Source organism: Lepidochelys olivacea (genome assembly GCF_965140295.1).
Source record: "Lepidochelys olivacea isolate rLepOli2 genome assembly, chromosome: 3".
Taxonomy (NCBI): domain Eukaryota; kingdom Metazoa; phylum Chordata; order Testudines; family Cheloniidae; genus Lepidochelys; species Lepidochelys olivacea.
In genome coordinates, this window is record NC_140413.1 from 1,343,963 (window position 1) to 1,364,703 (window position 20,741).

General features: G+C 53.1%; 1 protein-coding gene across 2 annotated transcripts in view; it reads left to right on the top strand.

Moving 5' to 3' along the window:
• Positions 1–20,741, top strand: part of LOC311518129 (cGMP-dependent protein kinase 1-like) — a 69,500-nt gene that overhangs the window by 19,049 nt on the left and 29,710 nt on the right. For both annotated transcript variants that reach the window (XM_084623610.1, XM_084623609.1), the window contains exons 3-4: positions 17,223–17,382; positions 18,567–18,733. In XM_084623610.1, coding sequence (XP_084479736.1) covers positions 17,223–17,382; positions 18,567–18,733 — 327 coding nt within the window. The remainder of the gene's footprint in view (positions 1–17,222; positions 17,383–18,566; positions 18,734–20,741) is intronic.

The window sequence follows — 20,741 nt, forward strand, 5'->3', positions numbered from 1 at the left end:
ACAGAGACAGAGAGGGGACCAAGAAACGCTTCTGGTGAAGGTTTTATAGTGGCGGCATGTTTTGCAGCAGCATCAGCAAGTGCATTACCTTTTGACACCTCGGTGTCTGCCGCTGAGTGGCCAGTACACTTAACAATTGCCAAGGCAGACGGTAGTAAAACTGCCTACAGGAGGGTGGCAATGTAGGGGCCATTCTTGATAGGGGTACCAGTAGAGGTAAGAAAACCTCGAGCCTGCCAGAGGGTGCCAAAGTCATGCACAACCCCAAAGGCATACCGAGAATCAGTAAAAATAGTGGCAGAGAGCCCCTTGGCTAGAAAGCAGGCACGGGTTAGAGCAATCAGTTCAGCCACCCGGGCAGAGGTCACAGAGGGTAAGGGCACAGCTTCTATGGTCTCCGAGAGAGAGACCACAGCGTACCCTGCAAGAAGGTGGCCTTGGTCATTTCTATAACAGGACCCATCAGTGAATAATACCAGGTCAGAGTTAGGGAGAGGTACATCTGAAAGGTCGGGGCGCGGGACAGTGATAGCGGAGACAGTTGCAGGGCAGTCATGGGGTTCACCATCACTAGGTAAAGGAAGGAGGGTAGCAGGGTTTAACCGGGAGCAGCGCTTAATAGTGATATGTGAGGCTGAAAGCAGCAGAAGTTCATACCTAGTGAGGCGAGCAGAGGAGAGGTGAGCCGTGTTGTGTTGCAGAAGGAGAGTTTCCACAGAATGGGAACCATGAGAGTGAGAGGAGAGCGGAGGACAAGGGACTCAGACATCTCAACCAGGCGCACTGCAGCAGCTACAGCGCGTAGGCAAGGGGGTAAACCCTGGGCTACAGGGTCCAAGGTTGCAGAAAAATAAGCCACCGGGCGATTTCTGTCACCGTGCTCCTGAGGAAGAACCCCAAGGGCACAAGCAGATTGTTCGTGACAGAAAAGGGTAAAAGGCTTGTCATAGTTAGGTAACCCTAAGGCAGGGGCAGAGGCTAAATTCTGCTTAAGGGAGATGAAAGCAGCATTTGCTTCAAGTGGCCATAGCATGGGGTTAGGTACAGAGGATCGAGTGAGTTCTTGGAGTGGTTTAGTCAGAGAAGCATATTGGGGAATCCATTGCCTACAGAACCCTGTCATGCCTAAGAATTTTCTCACCTGGCGTGGAGAGCAAGGCTGGGGAAAGCTAAGGATGGCTTGTACTCGGGCTGGAGATTGTGTACGGGAGCCCTGGGAGAGAAGGAAGCCTAGGTATGTGACTGAGGTTTGGCAGAGCTGCAATTTTGTGCGAGAAGCCTTATGACCCTTGTTCACTAAAGCTGTGAGAAGTGTTAGTGAATCAGTTTCTGAGGCAGACAGAGAGGGGGAGCACAGGAGTAAGTCGTCCACATATTGGATCAGTGTGGATCCTGATGGGAAAACCAGATCAGCGAGATCCCTGGCTAGGGCTTGAGAAAAATAGGATGGACTCTCTGTATACCCCTGGGGAAGGGTAGTCCATGTATATTGCTGACCCTTGTAGGAGAAGGCAAAGAGATACTGGGATTCAGAGTGAACTGGGACAGAGAAGAAAGCGGAGCACAAATCTACAACAGTAAAGTGGGTTGCATTTGTGGGAATAGACGCTAGTATTGTAGCAGGGTTAGGAACCACTGGAAAAGAAGGTATGACAATACGGTTAATAGCTCGAAGGTCTTGAACAAATCGCCACGATTTGCCATCAGCCTTTTGAACTGGGAGGATAGGGGTGTTACAGGGGCTGGAACAAGGGACAATAATTCCTTGTTCTTTTAATGCAGATATAACTGGAGCAATCCCAGCCTCTGCCTCAGGATTCAAAGGATACTGAGACAGGCGAGGCAGAGGTTTGGAATTGTCTACAGTAATCTGAACTGGGTCAGTATTTAATCGGCCCACTTCAGATGAGTGAGATGGCCATAGGGAGGAAGGAACCTGAGAGATTAGGTGCTCTAGGGACGGAGTTAAGGGACAGCCAGGGACCGGAGTGGAGAGGGAAGTTTCAGACAGCAGGGAGGCTACAGAATCACATAAGGAAGACTGAGGGATTTGCAGATAGACACCATCTGGGGAGCAGTAAATAGAACAGCCAAGTTTGCATAGCAAGTCCCGTCCCAGAAAGTTTGCAGGGGTGGAATCAGAGAGGAGGAATGCATGCTCCTCAGAGAGGGAACCAACCTGAACAGACAAAGGTTTTGAGAGGGGAAAAGAGGTAGGGATCCCTGTAATGCCAACAGCAGACACAGATTTTCCAGATCGGGGAACCTCAGGCAAGTCAGTGGTGCGGATTGTAGAAAGAGAAGCTCCAGTATCAACAAGGAAAGGGAGAGAGGGATCATTTACAGTCAGGACACATTCTCCAGTAGGGGACAGAGGTAATAAGGGAGCTAAAACTTTGTGAGGTTCCCCAGCATCCTGTCATTGTTGGGGTGAAAAATAGGGTTGGGGATCAGCTGGAGGAACCAGCGGGGGGTTCACTTGATTTCCCATACAATTATTAGGTCATCTTGGACACTCTTTTTTTCAGTGTCCAGGCTGTTTACAGTAGTTACAAACCCCAGTTAATCCAGCCCCCCGCCCCCTTCCGCAATCCCGTCCCTGTCCCCGGTGTGGTCTGCTTAGTCCTGAATAATGCTGTATCTGCAGAGCCATTAACTTTTGGGAGGACTGTTCCTCCTTTCCTTTTAAAGTGCGGTGGCAATGCTCTGCTACTGCCAGCAATTTGTCCATGGTTTCAGTCTCCCATCCCACACTTATTCGTTTTAACATGCTGCCTGTGGCAGGGAGAAGACCATCAACAAATGCATGTGCCAAGGCCCCCTGCCCATTTACATCGGGCTCTTGTATTCCTGAATGTTGTAGGAAAATATCAGTTAGCCGGGACCTATAGTCGCCTGGGCTTTCTCCTTGCCCTTGCTTACAGCAACGTATTGCTGTCCAGTTTGTTTTAGGAGACCACACTTTGGGAATGGCTTGATGCAGGCGCTTCCAAAGAGCCATACACTGGTCTCTGTATGCCGAATCTGGGCCAGTACTTTTTATGGTTGAGTGGCGTGCCTCAGCTGGCCAGTCTGCGGCAGCCAACCATTTTTCATAATAACTGGCAGGAGCTAACAATTTACACAGTTGGAGGAGATCTGTCTCAGAGGGTTCATAGGTTTCACAGATTAACAGAAACTCCTCAGCAAATTTGACAGAGTTTTCCTGTGGTTTGGGAAAACTTTTAACTATAGATAAAAGTTCTGTACGAGTCCAGGGCTTATAATCCCATATGGACTCACTTTCTCCCATCTTAAGGACTCGTAAGGGTGCCACAACAGTTTGATCAGAGTCTCTCATTAACCTCCCATCAGGTTCTCTTTTCCAAGAAGAGATGTCAAGAGAATCTTTGCAGTCTGCTTTGGATTTCTTCTTCATAATATTTTGCAGAGCTGCGAGGCCAAATGCGAGGCCAATGAGGGTATCTTCTTCACTTTCATTATCTGTAGTCACTGAAGATTTTTCCTTTTCTGATTTCTTATTTGCGCAGGAGTATGGTGGAGGTCGGGTTTGATCCGGATCATTGCACAGGACTGGGCAAAGGGGAGCACTCGGACTAGTGGTGGGAGAGACTGCATCCAATTGAACTGTTAGTTTTTTGATAGAATTTTTAAGAGAGATGAGTTTTGACTCAGTCCATCTACGATTTGCCTCTTCCCACCACTGCATGAAGCAGTCTACTTCTCCTCTCTCCAATTTGGTTTTTGGGAGGACGAGTTTGCTTTTTAAAGCGTCCACTCGATCCTTGTCCCAAGAACCTAACAGTGGCCACTGTAATTTGGGACACTGTTAGGTTCTCTAGAGCTAATTTGGACCATTTTTCAAGAAACCTACAAGAGTCCGGACCCCTCCTAAAATACATAAAATAAGCTGGAGTTCCCTTAGGGAACTGTTCTACTTTAGACTTCTGATTACCCATCCAGGAGGACTTCACACAGCACTCACACAAGAAGGAAATTCAGGCTCAGCAGAGCGGTACCTGGTGCGACACACAGAAAGGAGCTCACAGGCTACTGCCTCAACTGCCCTTGCTTTCACACCAGGGGTTATACCCAAGGCATGGTGCGGCTGCAGCTGTGCAGATTCCACTTATTCAGACCGTGGGGACGGGGACCCAGCCAGTCTCCGGACAGAGATGGCTCCCAGATTCACACACACCATGGGGAAGACGGATAGACACAAAGACAAGACAGTCCTCAAACCGGTTAAAGCACAAAAATAATAATTACCTGAGACGTCTGATTCCAGAAGCTGGATCCAAAGACCCCTACCCGAACAGAGTGGGAACCAACAAGTTCAATGGCGTAGACTGCGCTGCTGCTGTGTACCTTTCTGTCTTGTGGAGGATCGCTTGGACTAAGCGTCCAGGCGCCGGCTGCCACGATCGTCCTGCAAGGCAGTCAGGGATCACACAGCCTCAGTGAAGCCGCTTGCCATCTCGGTAGAACCTCCAAATTGTCAAAGTTTGACTCAGACTCACAATTTATCAGACCACTCTGTTTTATTAGCAAAGCTGCTCTGCTAATACATTTAGAAGTGAGCCCCCCGAGTGGGGCTTGTGTCTCTTAATTTATACAGTTTTTTGGAGAACAAGTTACAGAGAAGTTACAGACAAAAGAAGAAAAAGATTTTAGTCACCACCCTTCGAGATCCCTGAGACCAGTCACGTATCTTCAATTACCTGCCACCCTTAACAATCTCCTTTAACAGCTTCCAGTTAACTTAACTAATTGCCCTTCACATCTTCCATTCTGATGCCTGCTTCTTAGATGTGCTGGGTCTATCTTAATTGCTTCTCCATTCAAAAGCTAACTGTCCCTACATGTGCTCCCTCAGATACTTTGTAACATGTTTTGGCCTGCCCTCTCATATACAATGTATCCAGCATGTCCCCTTATACAACGTTATACTTATACAATGTTATACTTCCACACCAAGAAGACTGACAGCATAGTGGGCTGCATTAGTAGGAGCATTGCCTTCAGATCGAGGGAAGTAATCATTCCCCTCCATTTGGCACTGGTGAAGCCCCATCTGGAGTACTGTGTCCAGTTTTGGGCCCCACACTACAAGAAGGATGTGGACAAATTGGAAAATGTCCAGCGGAGGGCAACAAAAATGATCAGGGGTCTGGGGCACATGACTTATGAGGAGAGGCTGAAGAAACTGGGCTTGTTTAGTCTGCAAAAGAGAAGAGTGAGGGGGGATTTGATAGCAGCCTTCAACTACCTGAAAGGGGTTCCAAAGAGGATGGAGCTCGGCTGTTCTCAGTGGTGGCAGATGACAGAACAAGAACTAATGGTCTCAAGTTGCAGTGGGGGTGGTCTGGGTTGGATATTAGGAAAAACTTTTTCACTAGGAGGGTGGTGAAGCACTGGAATGGGTCACCTAGGGAGGTGGTGGAATCTCCAGCCTTAAAGGTTTTTAAGGCCCGGCTTGACAAAACCCTGGCTGGGATGATTTAGTTGGGGTTGGTCCTGCTTTGAGCAGGGGGTTGGACTAGATGACTGTAACAATGCTGGTTCTGGTAGGACCCAACTGAGAGTGCCAGTTCAGGACAAATTGGTTAAAGCAGGGCAGTTACAGCTCAAGGCTGGGGTTTTTCCACCTCTAAGGCAAACCAAACCAGCCAAACAGAGCAGACTTTTGTCTCACCCCACTGGCTAACCACAAGTCACACAAACAATTCCCTTAGACTCTCCAGTTTCCCAGTATCACCACCAGTGTCACTCGTTAAGGGGATAAATGGTTATGGAAACCAATACCCCAGTAAAAGGAAAAAGGTTCTCTCGATCTCAAGCCCCAGACCCAGGTCAATATACAAATCAGATCTTACCCACAGATCACGCTGTTGCCAATCCTTTAGAATCTAAAATCTAAAGGTTTATTCATAAAAGGAAAAGATAGAGATAGAGCTAGAATTGGATAAATGGAATCAATGACATACAGTGACGGCAAAGTTCTTGGCTCAGGCTTGCAGCAGTGATGGAATAAATTGCAGGTTCAAATCAAGTCTCTGGAGAACATCCCCAGCTGGGAGGGGTCATTCAGTTCTTTGTTCAATGTTTCAGTGTAGCCAAGTCCCTCCAGAGGTAGGAAGCAGGACTGAAGACCAGATGGACGAGCTGCAGCAGCTTTTTACAATCTCTTGCCATGTGGTCTTTCTTTCTGTGTCCCAAGGACAAGCTGCCCATCCCATGGCCTGGAAACACCTCAGAGTTCTGTCCCTAGGCAGGTCCCTGCGTACCTGGCTGAGTCCCCAGGCGCGTCAGCCTTCTCTGAATGGGTCCACTGTGTAGCTGATGGTCCTTAATGGGCCATCCAGCAGGCTAGGCAGAGCCGACACCAACTTGTCTGGGGTGTCCTCCAGAAGAATAGCATAAGTTTGAACTACAGACAGTATAGAGCCAGTATTCATAACTTCCACTATAAAAATGATACACACATATAGACAGCATAATCCTAACCAGCAAATCATAACCTTGTCTGAGTCACCTTATTTGACCCACTTTATACAAGATTTGGTGCCACTACAGGACCTTGTTTGCAACCATGTGCTATACTTTCCCAGTTCAAGTCAATAACGTCACAACTGGTCATCCCAAAAGATAAATCTGCAAAAGCAAAGTCTCCCAAAGGATAAATGTACTCAGTTTAGCACTTTCTTCAGCTAAAAGAATTTGCCAGAATTCGCTTGAGGTATCCAGCTTGGAGAATACCGTAACTTCTTTCACTCTGGGGAGGAAGCCATCCAGTGGTGGGAAGATTGATTTTTCTCTCTCAACTGCCTCATTAAGTGATCCACACAGATTCATATTTTTCCATTTTTCTTTATAACTGGAACCACTGGGGCACAACACACTGCTAGCTCAGCGATTTTTTGATTATGTCATGTGTTGCATTCTCTTTAACTCAGTGTCCATTTTACAAGTAATGGGATAGGAATCCTCTGAGGTGTATGTATGCTTTGCGGTTCAGCATTATCCCTTAAGCTTATTTGTGCTGGATCTCCTTGCAAAAGTCCAGTATCACCAAGTATTCCATCAAGTTTTTCCACCTGTCTCACTAGGCCCATCATGGCTGCCCCGCTGCAGCTGAGAAGGCTGATGGTTTTTGATCCTTTGATCACATGCACTCTGAATGAAAGGTTTGGTCTTTGTAAGTGGTTTATGTGGTCAACTGGCTCATGCAGTTCAGAATCCCTCCAGGGCTAGTCAGAGCTGTGTCAGGTGACTTCAGCTCCGGGAGGGGGTGGAGGTGATTGTAAGTCCCTTCTGAGATGACTGTGATGTCAGCTCCTGAGTCAGTTTTAAAATCAGTAGCCTTGCCATGAATATTCAGTTTCACGCTCCAGACAGGCCCTGTGTCATTGCAAATGATAGATCCCAGAAACAGTGGCTCTTGATTGTCTGTAATAGGAGTCAACTCCCTGACTGAATTGGTGCAGCAAACAGCTGCAAAATATCCACATTTCATGTATTTATTACACTGTGCGCCTCTGGCTGGATCTGCATCATCTCTTGGGTCATAACTTTTTTCATACCTTGCGTATGTCGGCTTGAATTTGTCCCTCTTGGCCTGGGAGTTCTCTCTTCTTGACTCAGGGCTATTAAAGTAATGCCTTTTAGAACTCATGTGTAATCTATTAACAGCTTCTAGGCTAGTGTCTTGTTTTTCAAGTTTGGCAAGTTGCTCTTTTTGGTTTTGCTGTCTCAATAGCTCAGAGTGCTTTGCTATTCGGGGTGCTGAAGGAATTAGCTGAAGAATTTTTTGGATTCTTTGACCATGGGATGGTGCTCCAAGAAGGAGGAGTGCTAGGCAGAGACGGGCTCCACCTAACGAAGAGAGGGAAGAGCATCTTCACAAGCAGGCCTAGTGAGGAGGGCTTTAAACTAGGTTCACCGGGGGAAGGAGACCAAAGGTAAGTGGGGACGTGGGATACCGGGAGGAAGCACAAGCAGGAGAGCATGAGAGGGGAGGGCTCCTGCCTCATACTGAGAAAGAGGGACGATCAGTGAGTTATCTCAAGTGCCTATACACAAATGCGCGAAGCCTGGGAAACAAGCAGGGAGAACTGGAAGTCCTGGCAAAGTCAAGGAATTATGATGCGATTGGAATAACAGAGACTTGGTGGGATAACTCACATGACTGGAGTACTGTCATGGATGGATATAAACTGTTCAGGAAGGACAGGCAGGGCAGAAAAGGTGGGGGAGTTGCATTATATGTAAGAGAGCAGTATGACTGCTCAGAGCTCCAGTATGAAACTGCAGAAAAACCTGAGAGTCTCTAGCAACAAGAGTGATGTAGTGGTGGGAGTCTGCTATAGACCACCGAACCAAGGGGATGAGGTGGATGAGGCTTTCTTCCGGCAACTAATGGAAGTTACTAGATCGCAGGCCCTGGTTCTCTTGGGAGACTTCAATCACCCTGATATCTACTGGGAGAGCAATACAGACAATCCAGGAAGTTTTTTGGAAAGTGTAGGGGACAATTTCCTGGTGCAAGTGCTGGAGGAACCAACTAAGGGTGGAGCTCTTCTTGACCTGCTGCTCCCATACTGGGAAGAATTAGCAGGGGAAGCAAAAGTGGATGGGAACCTGGGAGGCAGTGACCATGAGATGGTCGAGTTCAGGATCCTGACACAGGGAAGAAAGGAGAGCAGCAGAATACGGACCCTGGACTTCAGAAAAGCAGACTTTGACTCCCTCAGGGAACTGATGGGCAGGATCCCCTGGGAGAATAACATGAGGGGGAAAGGAGTCCAGGAGAGCTGGCTGTATTTTAAAGAATGCTGATGTGTTTTTTTGTTTGTCTCTCTCCTCCGGTTGTTGTTTTTTAATAAAAGAATTGTGTTGGTTTGAAAGCAAACTGAGCACTGCAAAGCAATAGGCAATTTTCTTAAACCTTCATAGTGCATCATCTGCATCAATCACAATCACCTCCTAGCATTACAAGCACTGCACTCCCGAGCATAGCAACAAATATCAGTGGCTATCAGCTTCAAATTGCTGCCTCAAGGCATCCCTGTTCCTTATGACCCCTGCTGCACCCCTCTAATAGCCCTGGTCTCTGGCTGTGCAAATTCAGCCTCCAGGTGCTGAGTCTCAGTGGTCCAGCCCTGAGTGAAGCTTTCACCCTTCTCTTCACAAATATTATGGTGCTTACAGCACGTGGCTATAAGCATAGGGATATTGTCATCAGCCAGGTCCAGCCTCGCATATAGGCAGCGCCAGCGGGCTTTTAAACTGCCAAAAGCACACTCAACAGTCATTCTGCACGTGCTCAGCCTGTTGCTGAACCGCTCCTTGCTGCTGTCAAAGTGCCCCATGTATGGCTTCATAAGTCACGACATTAAGGGGTAGGCGGGGTCTCCCAGGATCACAGTGGGCATTTCGACTTCCCCTACGGTGATCTTCTGGTCCAGGAAGAAAATCCCTGCTTGCAGCTTCCTGGACAGGCCAGTGTTCCGAAAGATGCATCATGCATCTTTCCGGACCAGCCTGCATTAATGTCTATGAAACACCCATGGTGATCCACAAGCGCCTGGAGAAGCATTGAAAAATACCCCTTCTGATTAATGTACTCTGTGGCTAGGTGGTCTGGTGCCAGAATTGGAATACACATCCCATCTATCGCCCCTCCACAGTTAGGAAAGCCCATTTGTGCAAAGCCATCCACAGAGTCATGCACGTTGCCCAGAGTCACAGTCTTTCGGAGCAGGATGCGATTAATGGCCCTGCACACTTTTGTCAACACACATCCAACGGTCGACTTTCCCACTCCGAACTGGTTAGTGACCGATCGGCAGCAGTCTGGAGTAGCCAGCTTCCACAGTGCAATTGCCACATGCTTCTCCAACGGCAGGGCAGCTCTCATTCTCATGCCTTTGCACCACAGGGCTGGGGCGAGCTCATCACGCAGTCCCATGAATGTGGCTTTCCTCATGTGAAGGTTCTGCAGCCACTGCTCGTCAATCCCAGACGTGCATCACGATGTGATCCCAAGCAGTGCTTGTTTCCTGAGCCCGAAAGCGCCGTTCCACTGTGCAATCTCCTGTCATAGCTACTACGTGTGGCGAGATCAATGTCGCACTCCTCTTGCCTTTGTAGTTTAAGGAATAACTCCACTGCCACTCGTGACGTGTTGGTCAGAGCGAGCAGCATCCTGGTCAGCAGTGCGGGATCCATTCCTGCAGCCCGAAAGAGGCAGAGTGCGCAGTACACAAACCATTGGAAGATGGCTCCAAATGCGATGGAAGCTCAGGGATTTCTGGCGTGCAAAACAATGCATCAGGTGGCATTGGGACAGGACCCAGGATGTCCCGCGACCCCCCTCCGCCTTCCCACAACTCTTAGCAGCAGAAGAGGAAGAGATGCTCTGTGGGATAGCTGCCCAGAGTGCACTGCTCTGAATACCTCTGCAAGTGCCGCACGTGTGAACACACAGGCAGCTGACAGTGTGAACACACAACAGCGGTTTCCCTTCAGCGCTCTCTGAGCGGTGCTGTAACTGCCGGCGAGGTCACTCTGCCAGTGTAGACATACCCTTTGCTCCTCAGGTGTTTCCAGGAGTCTTCTTGGGTGGGGAGTGAAGAACACCAGATGATGTCACTCCCTGCCTTATATAGTTTTTGCATATGGTGGGAACCCTTTGTTACAAAGCTTGGTTCTGAGACCAGTCTGTGGAAAAACACTGACATCCCGAGATGGAGTTCAGAGACATGTGGTCTCATCACGTGTCCTTGTCAAGTCATAGTAGCCATTACTCACAAGCTGTTTGGAGCATTCACAGGAAGGCTCCCCAGGAGGGAGATAAGCTTCTCCTAAGGCCTATTGTTTTTTCCTCATGGCCCAGTTGTCACAGAGTCCCCAGGCGATGCTCTGGAACTACTCCCTATGAAGTCAGTCAGGACTCTGGGGGAGCCTCCTCTCTATGAGCAGACTGTCTCCAGGGCAAGAAGCTTCCACAGCTTCGACCTTCCTGGGTCTGACCTCGGAGCACTCAGCATACGCTGCCCCTCCGTGTGCTTCCCACAGCGAGTCTGCCCGGGCGGGGCTCCTGGTGAAGCCAGAGGCCCTGCCCCCCGACTCTGCCGTCAGACGTGACTGTCAGCCAGCTGGGAAAACAGAAGGTTTATTAGTCGACAGGAACACAGCGTAGGGCAGAAGTTGTTAGCACAGAAATCAGTGACTTTCAGCCAAGTCCATCTTGGGAAGTCCCGGGCCAGGCGGCCTGGACTTCCCCTCTTCCAGTCCTCTCAAGCAGACTGCCTGCTTCCAGTGACCTGACCTCAGACCCCACATTGCTCCTCCTCCTTGTCTTTGTCTCGCTTCCTGGGCAAAGAGTCACCTGGTTGTCACCTGGTGGCATCCGCCTCCTGGGTCTCAGGTTACGAAGGGCACTGGTCATAGCATATGTGCAGGTAGCTGGAGCAGCCTCACCTGCCCCAGAGGTCTCAGCCAAAGTCACACGCCCCTATTCCCACCACCGAGGTACTGGTGCAGCACACAAGGAAACTGAGGCACATACAGTATTCATGCAAAACAGTAAAACTCATATAGGCTCAACAGTAAGACTCACATACAATATAACAAGGGAAAATCCCCATGTCGTCACACCCTTCCCCACCTGCTGTCTAGACTGAAAGCATCTTGTCTAGTGGGTGTTACCCAGGTGTAACTACATTTGAAGTACAGACACACAGTCAATATTCGTAACTTCAGATACAACAACGATACATGCTTAGAAACAGGATAATCATACTCAGCAAATCATAACTTTTCCAATGACACCTCACATGACTTACCTTGCATAAAATACTTCATAATTCTGTCATAATCCTATCCTAATAATATCAGTGTGAAGAATATGGGGCGCAGTGTCACAACTTCCTCATGGTAAGAACAGTACGATAGTGGAATAGACACCTAGGGAGGTGGAGGTTGTGGAAGCTCCTTCCCTGGAGGTTTCAAAAGGAGGCTGGAGCCGTCTGTCTGGGATGGTTTAAACACATCAAATCCTGTGTCTTGGCTGGGGGTCAGATAAGATGACCCTTGTGATCCCTTCTAACCCTTTGGTTCTATCTGACTATCTGTATGTACTGTGACAAAGTTCCTGCTCTCCCTTGGTGGGTCTTGCGCTTATTGGCGGATTTGCTCGCCTTGGAGCTTCACGGCAGCCCTCAGCGTGGCCGTTTTTCTGAACCCACAGTCCAGGTCGACTCCTCCTGTGTTTGACCAGGAGTTGGGAGGTTTGGGGGGATCCCGGGCCCGCCCTCTACTCCGGCTCCCAGCCCAGGGCCCTGTGGAATGCAGCTGTCTAGAGTGCCTCCTGGAACAGCTGTGTGACAGCTACAGCTCCCTGGGCTACTTCCCCATGGCCTCTTCCCAACACCTTCCTTATCCTCACCACAGGACCTTCCTCCTGGTGTCTGATAATGCTTGTACTCCTCAGTCCTCCAACAGCCCGCCTTCTCACTCTCAGCTCCTAGTGCCTCTTGCTCCCAGCTCCTCATACGCACATCACAAACTGAAATGAGCTCCTTTTTAAACCCAGGTGTCCTGATTAGCCTGCCTTAATTGATTCTAGCGGCTTCTTGATTGGCTGCAGGTGTTCTAATCAGCCTGTTTTAATTGTCTCCAGAAGGTTCCTGATTTTTCTGGAACCTTCCCTGTTACCTTACCCAGGGAAAAGGGACCTTCTTAGCCTGGAGCTAATACATCTGCCTTCTATTACTCTCCTATAGCCATCTGGCCCGACACTGTCACAGTACCTAAGGTTAAATCGCTCTTCAGTTGCAGCTGTTGGGAAAGGTTTTCTTCTATTAACAATAACCAGCCTGTCTCTGATATTTTCGTGTTTTGCATTTCCAAAGTCATAGTTTTCAGCCAGTGTCTGCAGAGGTCTTATAAACTAGTTAGCATTTCCCATTGGTTCTTGAACAATATTGTCAGACATATTGATGAACATAATTTGTTGAGGAAGAGTTAACATGGTTTTAGTAAAGGGAAATCACGCCTCACCGTTCTACTAGAATTCTTTGAAGGGGGTCAACAAGCATGTGGACCAAGGGGATCCAGTGGATATAGTGTACTGAGACTTTCAGAAAGCCTTTGACAAGGTCCCTCACCAAAGGCTCTTACACAAAGTAAACTGCCATGGGTTAAGAGGGAAGGTCTTCTCGTGGATTGGTAACTGGTTAAAAGATAGGAAACAAAGGGGAGGAATAAATGGTCAGTTTTCAGACTGGAGAGAGGTAAATAGTGGGGTCCTCTAGGGGTCTGGACTGGGCCCAGTTCTATTTAACATATTCATAAATGATCTGGAAAAAGGGGTAAACAGTGAGGTGGCAAAATTTGCATATGATACAAAACTACTCAAGATCGTTAAGTCCCAGGCAGACTGCGAAGAGCTACAAAGGGATCTCACAAAACTGGGTGACTGGGCAACAAAATGGCAGATGAAATTTGGTGTTGATAAATGTAAAGTAATGCACACTGAAAAACATAATCCCAACTCTATGTATAAAATGATGGGGTCTAAATTAGCTGTTACCATTCAAGATGCATGCATCTGATGAAGTGGGCTTTAGTCCATGAAAGCTTATGTTCAAATAAATTTGTTAGTCTCTGAGATGCCACAAGTCCTCCTGTTCTTTTTGCTGATAGACTAACACAGCTACCACTCTGAAACTTGTCACTCAAGAAAGAGATCTTGGAGTCACTGTGGATAGTTCTCTGAAAACATCCACTCAATGTGCAGCGGCAGCCTAAAAAGCAAACAGAATGTTTGGAATCATCAAGAAAGGGATAGATAATAAGACAGAAAATGTCATAATGCCACTGTATAAATCCATGGGATGCCCACATCTTGAATACTGCGTGCAGATGTGGTCGTCCCATCTCAAAAAAGATACATTGGCACTGGAAAAGGTTCAGAAAATGGCAACAAAAATTATTAAGTGAAGGGTTAATGTCTAGCTATTCCACCTGGAAGCAGGCGGGGCACACCCTGACTGTTTCCTAGGAGCAATGCACACATTGCTCTATCCAAGGACAAGGGCTAGATATAAACCCTAAGAACTTGATTGTTTGGACAGCAACTGTGGGAGGTTTCTTTAGCCTGGGCTCAAGGCCTGAGAACCAGGATTGTAGTAGATAGAGGATGGTAACTAAGCATATGAATCAACGTCATACATTCCTTTGTGTAGCAGTGTGTAATGCTTAGGGGGAGAAATATAATAAAAGGAGAAGGTGGAAGGCAGGGGGTGCAAAACAGCCCATCTCCGCTGACCAGCCTGTTTGCTTGCATAAAGCTGTGTTCTGTCTCATCACTAAACCGCAACAATTAAGTGTCTGGAACAGCTTCCATATGAGGAGAGATTAATAAGACTGGGACTTTTCAGCTTGGAAAAGGGACAGTTAAGGGGAAATATGATTGAGATCTATAAAATTATGACTGGTGTAGAGAAAGTAGATAAGGCAGTGTTTTTACTTCTTCTCATAGCACAAGAACTAGGATCCACCAAATGAAATTAATAGGCAGCAGGTTTAAAACAAACAAAAGGAAGTATTTCTTCACACAACGCACAGTCAACCTGTGGAACTCCTTTCCAGAAGATGTTGTGAAGGCCAAGACTATAACAGGTTCAAAAAAGAAACTAGATAAATTCATGGAGGATAGGTCCATCAATGACTGCTAGCCAGGATGGGCAGGGATGGCGTCCCTAGCCTCTGTTTGCCAGAAGCTGGGAATGAGCGACAGGGGATGGATCACTGGGCGATTCCCTGTTCTGTGCATTCCCTCTGGGGCACCTGGCACTGGCTACAGTCGGTAGACAGGATACTGGGCTAGATGGACTTTTGGTCTGCCCCAGTGTGGTCGTTCTTATGTTCTCTGGTGAAAACCTGTTGTTTCATAAATCAAACATTTATGAAATCAAAACATTTCTCTGAGGTAGAAAATAGGCAGCGAGCGTAGCCAGAACCCCTTCATAGTTCGTCCCTTTGTGACTGTCTTCAGTGAAGTCGAAGGACTGAATGATCTGCCCTGCTTGCTTGCTTCCCCATAGCATTCATTAAGGAGGATACCTGTATATCTCCACTTTCTTTGTGGAATTTGTTTGCAATTCAAAATCTTTCAAAATGCTGCCTCCTCTGTCCTTTGGGAAGGTTCTTCGTGTTCCCCATAAGAGCCTTTAACGCTCTGCTGGGTCTGGCTGAGGCTAGTTTTAAATAAGGTATTTTACACACGGTGCTACCTAGTGGCTGAGCACTATGTCGAGAAATTGCACAGTCAGTTACTTCACCACACTTTGGTTCATTATGAAATATCCTTGAGAGACCACGTTACCAAAGGCAGTCACGTTTATTACTATAGTGCAGGGAAAAGGTTGGACGTGATACTGGTCCTCGAGAAGGTGTCTCGTGCAGCAGTATCACGTACACCTTACGTAGAAGGGGGGTTCCCTGGTTACACATTTCGGCTGGAGTTATTTATACGATTGTCCAATTACACATCTCGCTACACGTCACTAAAATCCAACCCTCGGCACGTCCCAGTTCCCTGGCCTGTTGTTCTGGTCCTTCTTTATCTTTGTTTTGGATGCTAGTGTTACAGAGCCACAGAATCGGTGCTACAACCCCAGCTTTGGAACAGTCTCTGGGACAGTGGTCCCCAAATTTTTCAGGATTGTGTCCCCGCTTACCCCTGTCAGTGCCCCCACCCTGCGCCAGGAGTGGGGCCGCAGCTCCAACGGGGGCAGAGGGGGGCAGACAGTGGTAAGGGGGCCGAGGCTGGGGCTACAGCTGAGGGCAGGCCTGGGACGGGGAGCAGAGCCCTGGCTGGGGACCAAGGCCAGGGCGGGGCCAGGAGCGGAGCTGGGTGCTCCCTTCCCATCCCCTGTGGGGGTTGGCCCAGGCCCCAGCCAGGCCCCCCCATGGCCCTCCGTGCCCCCCTAGGGGAGCATGCCCCACAGTTTGGGGACCTCTGCTTTGGGAGGGGCCCTTCAGTGGGCCACACCCTCCGGGGTCTCACTTCCCCCAGGATGAGCCAAGCTGTCTCATCTCCTCCTGAGACTGGGCCCCTGGGGCTGCAGCCCCCTGCCCCACCCTGGGAGCCCTGGGCAGCGAGTCTGGGACAGGCCCTGGGGGAGACGTGTCCTCTCCTCAGGGATCACTGCCCCTCACCCAGTGTCTGCAGGGCCACTCGCCCAGCGCTGGGAAACCAGGCGGGTTTATTGGTCTCCTGGCGCACGGCCCAGGCAGCCCCCCGGGCGGCCCAGAGAACTGACGGTTACAGCCCAGCCCAGCTGCAGTGACCCCCATGGTTCGCACTCTGTCTGTCTCTCCATCCAACCTCCTTGGTCAGACTCCAGGTGAGAGCCCGACTCCTTGCAGCCCCCAGCTCTTAACCCCCCACTGCCCCAGGCCTTTGTTCCTGAGCTGGGGGATGCAGCTCGGCCCCCTGCGGAGGGGTGGGACCATCCATGGTGGTTGGTTGCCAGGTGTCCACGTCCCAGCCGTTGGATCTGCCCTTGTCTTCTCAAGAGCTGCATGGAGATGGGACCTAAGGGCCCAGGCCGCCAGGCGCCATCCACACCTGTGTCTTCACCCGCCCTGACAGCAAACAGTCCCTTCCCCCCACTGGGGAACAATGCAGCATACAGGGGAAACTGAGGCACACATCGGCTTCTTAAAAATATTACCAAACTCTTCCCCCCTTTGTCACAACTAGCTTCCAGGCACTGGCCTGTGAAGGTGCCTCCCTCGCTGGTGCTGAGACATAGAACAAATGGCTCTTGATTTTGGCAAGTTTCCTGGGCCAAATGCTGACTCAGCACCTGGCGGAGTGATGGGTCCCTGGCGTAAGCGGCCAGGGTGATGGTGCTGGCCAGAGCGTATCACTATTACCGTGTTTGTGCTCCGTGCACACCAATACCTGGCTGCATGGCGCGGCCCCTCTCCCTTAGTGATACGCTTTGCAGCTGTGCCAGCCAGTGCATGTGTGTATGCCAGGGTAGTGCTGCTTAGCGTGCCCTGGTGCCCGGCTGCCAGGCTGGTCCCAGCGAGCGCCCTGGGAAGGATAGGCCCGGGTCTGATAGGGCGGGCGCTGGGGGGGGATTGGTGGGCGCTGCGGGGTGATGGGCAGGACTCATGCGCTTCTCTCCCCACTGCCACAGGGAGGGCGCCGGAGAACGCCGGAGGTGGCGATAGCAGGGGGATCGCAGACCAGGCTGATGCCAATGGTGGACGAAGGCAGAGCAGGGCCCAGCCCATTGTCCCCGAACCCCTCGCTAGTGACGAGGCCCTGCAGGTGCCCCATGTCCCTAAGTCACCCAGGTAACCCTTCAGGCGGGGCAGAGACAGCTCAGGATGGCCCTGCCTTTCCTCTTGGGACATCCCAGCCAGCCCGTATCCCCCTGGCGCAAGGCCAGCCGCGGTGGGGGGCACATGCCAGCCCTGATCCATCTCTGGCAGGGGCAGTGTCTTGGGTTTCCAGGTGTCTGGTTATTGACTGGAACTCCCGGTCGAAAAGGGACGTTGGCGGCTCCAGTCAGCACTGCCGACTGGGCCGCTAAAAGTCCGATTGGCTGCAGCAGCCAGCTCCACGTGGCTCCCGGAAGCAGCCAGCATGTCTCTCTGGCTCCTAGGTGCAGGGGTGGCCACAGGGGCTCCGCGTGCTGCCCCTGCCCTGAGTGCCGTCTCTGCAGCTCCCATTGGCTGGGAACCTTGGCCAATGGGAGCTGCGAGGACAGCGCCTGCGGGCGAGGGACACGCGCAGAGCCCCCTGGCCGCCCCGGCGCTTAGGAGCTGGAGAGACATGCTGGCCACTTCCAGGAGCTGCCTGAAGTCAGCACCACCCGGCTGGAGCCCGCACCCCCTCCCTACCCTACCCCCTACCCCAGCCTGGAGCCCGCCTCCCCACCCCACGTCCCTGCCCCTGCCTGGAGCCCATCCCTCCTCCCCCGCCCCAGGCTGGAGACCCCTCCCACACTCTGAGCCCCTCATCCCCATCCAGAGCCCTCACCACCCCCACCCCCTTACCCTCTGCCCCAGCCTGGTGAAAATGAGCGAGTGAGGGAGGGACGGGGGATGGAGTGAGTGGGGCGCAGGGCCGCAGAGAAGGGGTGGGGGAAGGATGCTTGGTTTTCTGCAGTCAGTAGGTTGGCACCCCTAGCAGTGTCCCCAGCACAGAGGTGGGTGCGGTGGGGCTGGGGGCTGAGCCCTGGGGTCCTGCCGTGGCCCCTGCAGTGTTGCTAGGGGAGCAGCCAGTGTCCTGTCGCTGTGGCCAGGAGGATGCAGGATTGTGCTGGGACCTGCAGCTCTCGGGGGGCTCCCGCTGTGTGTACAGGGTTGTGGTGGGGATTGGGACAGCCCCGTCTAACCAGCCCCCCACCTCAGCAGGCCACTTCCCTGCACCTGGGCTGAGCGGGGTCTCAGGGCGTGGCCCGGTGGCTCTGCACGCTGGGGCCAACAGAAGGGACCGGTCCCACCTCTGGTCCGTCTCCCTCCTGTGCTCCCAGGGACCGCAGCCTGATTGCAGGGGCCGTGGAGCGCAATGACTTCCTGCGGCTCCTGGGCGAGGGCCAGGCAGACGCCATGGTGCAAAGCTTCATGCCCGCCTGGCACGGCCCGGGGCACACGGTGCTGGCCGAGGGCACTGATGGGGACGCCATGTACATCGTCGCTGGTGAGAGCCGGCCCCGCCCCGTGCGTGTGTGAGCCAGCCCAGCCTTGCCCCATGTGCGAGTGTGAGTGTGTGAGCCAGGCCCGCCCCGCCCCGTGCGTGTGTGAGCGTGTGAGCCAGCCCCGCCCCGCCCCGTGCGTGTGTGAGCGTGTGAGCCAGCCCCGCCCTGCCCCGTGCGTGTGTGAGTGTGTGAGCCAGGCCCGCCCCGCCCCGTGTGTGTGTGAGCGTGTGAGCCAGCCCCGCCCCGCCCCGCCCCGTGCGTGTGTGAGCGTGTGAGCCAGCCCCGCCCCGCCCCGTGCGTGTGTGAGCGTGTGAGCCAGCCCCGCCCCGCCCCGCCCCGTGTGTGTGTGAGCGTGTGAGCCAGCCCCGCCCTGCCCCGTGCGTGTGTGAGCGTGTGAGCCAGCCCCGCCCCGCCCCGCGTGTGTGAGCCAGCCCAGCCTTGCCCCATGTGCGAGTGTGCATGCACCAGCCCCGCCCCGCCCCGTGTGTGTGTGAGCGTGTGAGCCAGCCCCGCCCTGCCCCGTGCGTGTGTGAGCGTGTGAGCCAGCCCAACCCCATCCCGTGTGTGTGTGAGTGTGTGAGCCAGGCCCGCCCCGCCCCATGTGTGTGTGTGTGTGTGTGAGCCAGCCCCGCCCCGCCCCGTGCGTGTGTGAGCGTGTGAGCCAGCCCCACCCCGCCCCGCCCCGTGTGTGTGTGAGCGTGTGAGCCAGCCCCGCCCTGCCCCGTGCGTGTGTGAGCGTGTGAGCCAGCCCCGCCCCGCCCCGTGTGTGTGTGAGCGTGTGAGCCAGCCCCGCCCTGCCCCGTGCGTGTGTGAGCGTGTGAGCCAGCCCCGCCCCGCCCCGCCCCGCCCCGCGTGTGTGAGCCAGCCCCGCCCCGCCCCGTGCGTGTGTGAGCGTGTGAGCCAGCCCCGCCCCGCCCCGTGCGTGTGTGAGCGTGTGAGCCAGCCCCGCCCCGCCCCGTGCGTGTGTGAGCGTGTGAGCCAGCCCAACCCCATCCCATGTGTGTGTGAGTGTGTGAGCCAGGCCCGCCCCGCCCCATGTGTGTGTGTGAGTGTGTGAGCCAGCCCCGCCCTGCCCCGTGCGTGTGTGAGCGTGTGAGCCAGCCCCGCCCTGCCCCGTGCGTGTGTGAGCGTGTGAGCCAGCCCAACCCCATCCCGTGTGTGTGTGAGTGTGTGAGCCAGCCCCGCCCCGCCCCGTGTGTGTGTGAGCGTGTGAGCCAGCCCCGCCCTGCCCCGTGCGTGTGTGAGCGTGTGAGCCAGCCCCGCCCCGCCCCGCCCCGCCCCGCGTGTGTGAGCCAGCCCCGCCCCGCCCCGTGCGTGTGTGAGCGTGTGAGCCAGCCCCGCCCCGCCCCGTGCGTGTGTGAGCGTGTGAGCCAGCCCCACCCCGCCCCGTGCGTGTGTGAGCGTGTGAGCCAGCCCAACCCCATCCCGTGTGTGTGTGAGTGTGTGAGCCAGGCCCGCCCCGCCCCATGTGTGTGTGTGAGTGTGTGAGCCAGCCCCGCCCCGCCCCGTGCGTGTGTGAGCGTGTGAGCCAGCCCTGCCCCGCCCCGCCCCGTGTGTGTGAGCGTGTGAGCCAGCCCCGCCCTGCCCCGTGCGTGTGTGAGCGTGTGAGCCAGCCCCGCCCCGCCCCGTGTGTGTGTGAGCGTGTGAGCCAGCCCCGCCCTGCCCCGTGCGTGTGTGAGCGTGTGAGCCAGCCCCGCCCCGCCCCGCCCCGCCCCGCGTGTGTGAGCCAGCCCCGCCCCGCCCCGTGCGTGTGTGAGCGTGTGAGCCAGCCCCGCCCCGCCCCGTGCGTGTGTGAGCGTGTGAGCCAGCCCCGCCCTGCCCCGTGCGTGTGTGAGCGTGTGAGCCAGCCCCGCCCCGCCCCGTGTGTGTGTGAGCGTGTGAGCCAGCCCCGCCCTGCCCCGTGCGTGTGTGAGCGTGTGAGCCAGCCCCGCCCCGCCCCGCCCCGCCCCGCGTGTGTGAGCCAGCCCCGCCCCGCCCCGTGCGTGTGTGAGCGTGTGAGCCAGCCCCGCC